Raw genomic sequence first — 3,427 nt, forward strand, 5'->3', positions numbered from 1 at the left:
AGACGTTTATCTAAGAGCCCGACTTTTCCTGCTAAAGGCATTTCGGTTCAGCATTCACTTCTGATGAGGTATAATACATGTTGGTCAGATTTCCTCTTCCTTCGCTCTCCCCTCTTACGTGTTCTGTTTCTCTCTCGTTTTGTTTATGCGTCTTTTAGTTTTATGCTGTTTTACAGGTCTCGTCTCTGTGTTGATGGTTCCGTGGTTGGTAAATTCAACATTTTCGTTTGTTTAGCATGCTTCTTCGTGTACATTATTTTCACCTTATTTGCACGTGGCGTCGGTTTCGGTTTTATATTTCTTGGTTCAGTTGATGCTTCGTTTTCCTCTTTGTTCCCTTTTCCTCCAGCTGCACCGTCTTGGGGTAATTCTTCTCCGATTTCTGTTGGGTGCAAAAATGTTGCATTTTTATTTCTCGTCCCTTGTTTAATTTCCTGTGTCGTTCAGTTTGTTGTTGTGTACCCTCTGCATTAGTAATCATTTCATTTTCTGTTATGCAGCTTAGCAGTTTTTATCGTCTTCAGGATTACTTCTAGAAAAAATAGTCAAGTCAGTTCCTTGTAGCTGTATGGGTTGAATAATATCGGTATCTTGGGTTATTTAAATGTCACACAATTTCTCGATGTATGTCTAGTGATACCGAACACTACATTTTGATTGATACATGCAACCTTTTCACGTTTTTGTGAGGAAACGATGGATATGTAAGAAGGTTTTGATGTTAGGGTATTGGTCCTTATCTGTCTCTAGAATAGTATGCCACTCCTAATCGGATCACCTTGATAAATGGCCCATCTAGCACCGTGTACTTTAAAACGCGTGACTTCTAACGGTATGACATATTGTATCCCTATTATGTGCATCTCTTCTGTTTTATGTTTTTTGTCTCGTGATAGGTGTTGGTTTTCTTACAATAATGTCAAAACTCAGCCCTTGTAGTTTCTCACATTTCAGAATTGGTCCGTTCCCATTTGTTGTCAGAAGGAAAAATCAATTATTCCCGTTTATATTTAGGGCCTCCATCTCTTCTATTTCATGTGAAACAAACAGCGCTGCTAAATTTTGCGCCATTTTTTGCCGTCTTTCTGGCGGTATTCCTGAAGTGTCTATTTATTGTGTCCCTTCAGGATACTTGCATTCCAGAAACTGTCTTTTATTTGTCTGAATTCTTGTTGCATTGAAATATCTTTTTGAAATATCTTTCTAGCACCGGTATTATGTTGTACTAGAATATATATATATAGCTTTGCACTTCATCAGCTTTCTTTTCCCACCAATGGTCATGCATCTTGCGGATTTCCCTCTGAGCCTCAGCTTGATAGAATTTGGAGCGGTCTTTTTTATTGATGGAGTTTGTGTCATTCTGTCAGTCCATGAATGCCTTGTTCTTTCTGGCAAGCAGATCTCACTGGTATCGTTGTTCTCGTCGAACCAGTCTTGATGGATTCGCTTCTTTGGGCCTAGGGTTGCCATAGCTGTTTCTCTTATCGTGTCCCTGAGCTTGTTCCATTTTTCGGAGGCATTTCCACATATCGGTCCGTTTGTTGACAGCTTGTCAACTAGTCTCTTCTGGAAATTGAGCTTGGTGGAAGGCTGCTGAAGTTTGACAATGTTGAAGGCTGTGCGCACATGTTTAGGACGTCTTAGGTAATGAGTGGCAATGTGCAGCTGTAGGGTAGTTCGGATAAGTCTGTGGTCCGTCCAGCATTCTGCTCCTCGCATGGCCTTGGTGATGAGGACATCCTTGGCATCACGCTGGCGGAGTATTACACAGTTGATTAAGTGGCATTGGCGAGATCTGGGGTGCATCCAGGTGTTCTTGTGTTTGTTCGCCATTCTGATCATTGAGTTTGTGATTAGGAGGTTAAATTCTGCGCACTTGCTCAGTAGGAGCAGGCTGTTGTTGTTCATTCTGCCGACACCGTATTTGCCAAGCACACCTTTCCATCGACCATAATAACAGCCAACACGGGCGTTGAAGTCCCCCAGTAGTATGATCTTGTCGTCAGCTGGAACTGAGCTAAGTGCAGAGCTGAGGTCGGTATAGAACTGCTCGATGGCTTCTGCTGGAATCGATAAGGCAGGGGCGTAGGCACTGATGATTGTTGCATGGCGTTTGTGGCTGATAGGTATTCGCAATTTCATTAGCCTCTCATTGATACCAACAGGCATTTCCGGAAGCTGCTTCAGAAGACATGATTTGATAGCCAGGCCGACTCCATGGATCCTGTCCTCATTTTGGGCTTTTCCTTTCCAGAAGAATGTGTAGCCGCTTGCTAGCTCAGTAAGAGAACCCTCCTCTGCGAACCTGGTTTCACTCAAGGCTGCAATGTCAATATTGTAGCGTGAAAACTCCTTAGCAACTATAGCTATTCTCCTGTGTGGTCTTGCTACGTTCTCTTTGTCCATGAGAGTACGGATGTTCCATGCTCCAATGATAAGTTTTTTCTTTAATTATTTCGACCGTGGATATGGATGATCTTGCCAGCCGCGGCATGCTGGCCAGATATTCTAGGGCAAGCATTTTTTAGGCCACCTTTTCTAGGCCTCTCCCTATTCAGGGTGAGCAGCGTCGTCCTGAAAAGGTCTGCTCAGTCGCCCCTGGATGCTGCCAAACTGTTCTGCTGCCCTGGATGCAGAGCAAAACGACCACTTGTCCAAGGGCCGCCTACGTGCAGGTCTCTGACTACAACTCCCAGTGGTCATCTCCACCTGTTGCGTCGCCAGTCGCCCATCGCCGTAGGACTTTGGTAGGTGCAGGTAAGGAACAATGAGTGTGACGATGAGGATGAATGATAGGTGCACAACGTAACCTGTGCGTGAAGGAGATTAAAGTGAAACAGCCTTTGCACAGAGACAGCCTCACTCTCTCGGCCTTGGTAGCTAGAACTCAGTGGTACGAAGATTCGTCACGGCTGGGGACTACCTCGGCTGCATTAGATGGCTATGACGTCTTCCGTGCCTTGTCATACACTGCGCTCTCCACAAAACGTTTGCAGATTCGCCTTCGTGGCCGTTGGATCCTTGTACACCTCTGCTTGATTGTCCTCAGATCACGCAGTTGATCTCTTCCGCCCAGTCTGCCAAAACTGGCTTTGCATGCAAGGATAGGCAAGCTCCTAAGTCACCGAGGGTTTTTTGAGGCCCGTCAGGTTCCCTCTACCTGGTTTAGCCGGCCAGTCGAAGCCGTTGCCCGTGGTGTGGCCGCTGAGCATGCAACAGCTACTTGGAGCCACAGGTGAGGGCGGAGCGCCTGGTGAGGACCAAAGATGGACACGCTACTCCTGAAGGAGCACGACATGCCCATCCACCAGAGGTACTACCCTTCCCAGATCACCCCGAACACCATATATATATGGTATCCCAGCGGAGGTGTACAAGGCTCTCAGTGAACAGACTCTGGAGGCATTCCACGATGTGCTAATCA

The 3,427-nt window shown here is 45.8% G+C and overlaps 1 protein-coding gene across 1 annotated transcript; it reads right to left on the reverse strand.

Moving 5' to 3' along the window:
- Positions 1-1,215: 1,215 nt before the first annotated feature.
- Positions 1,216-2,409, reverse strand: LOC149790720 (protein CFDP2-like). The gene has a single exon (XM_089973253.1). It carries the CDS (start codon positions 2,407-2,409, stop codon positions 1,216-1,218), a length of 1,194 nt encoding a protein of 397 aa, XP_089829379.1.
- Between the last annotated feature and the right edge of the window lie 1,018 nt (positions 2,410-3,427).

The sequence above is a fragment of the Sinohyriopsis cumingii genome, chromosome 10, assembly GCF_028554795.1.
Source record: "Sinohyriopsis cumingii isolate HCF-2022 chromosome 10, ASM2855479v2, whole genome shotgun sequence".
In the NCBI taxonomy this organism is placed as follows: domain Eukaryota; kingdom Metazoa; phylum Mollusca; class Bivalvia; order Unionida; family Unionidae; genus Sinohyriopsis; species Sinohyriopsis cumingii.

Excerpts from the sequence above, each read along its gene's own strand:
- LOC149790720 (XM_089973253.1), bottom strand. The coding sequence starts at position 2,409 with ATGGACAAAGAGAACGTAGCAAGACCACACAGGAGAATAGCTATAGTT.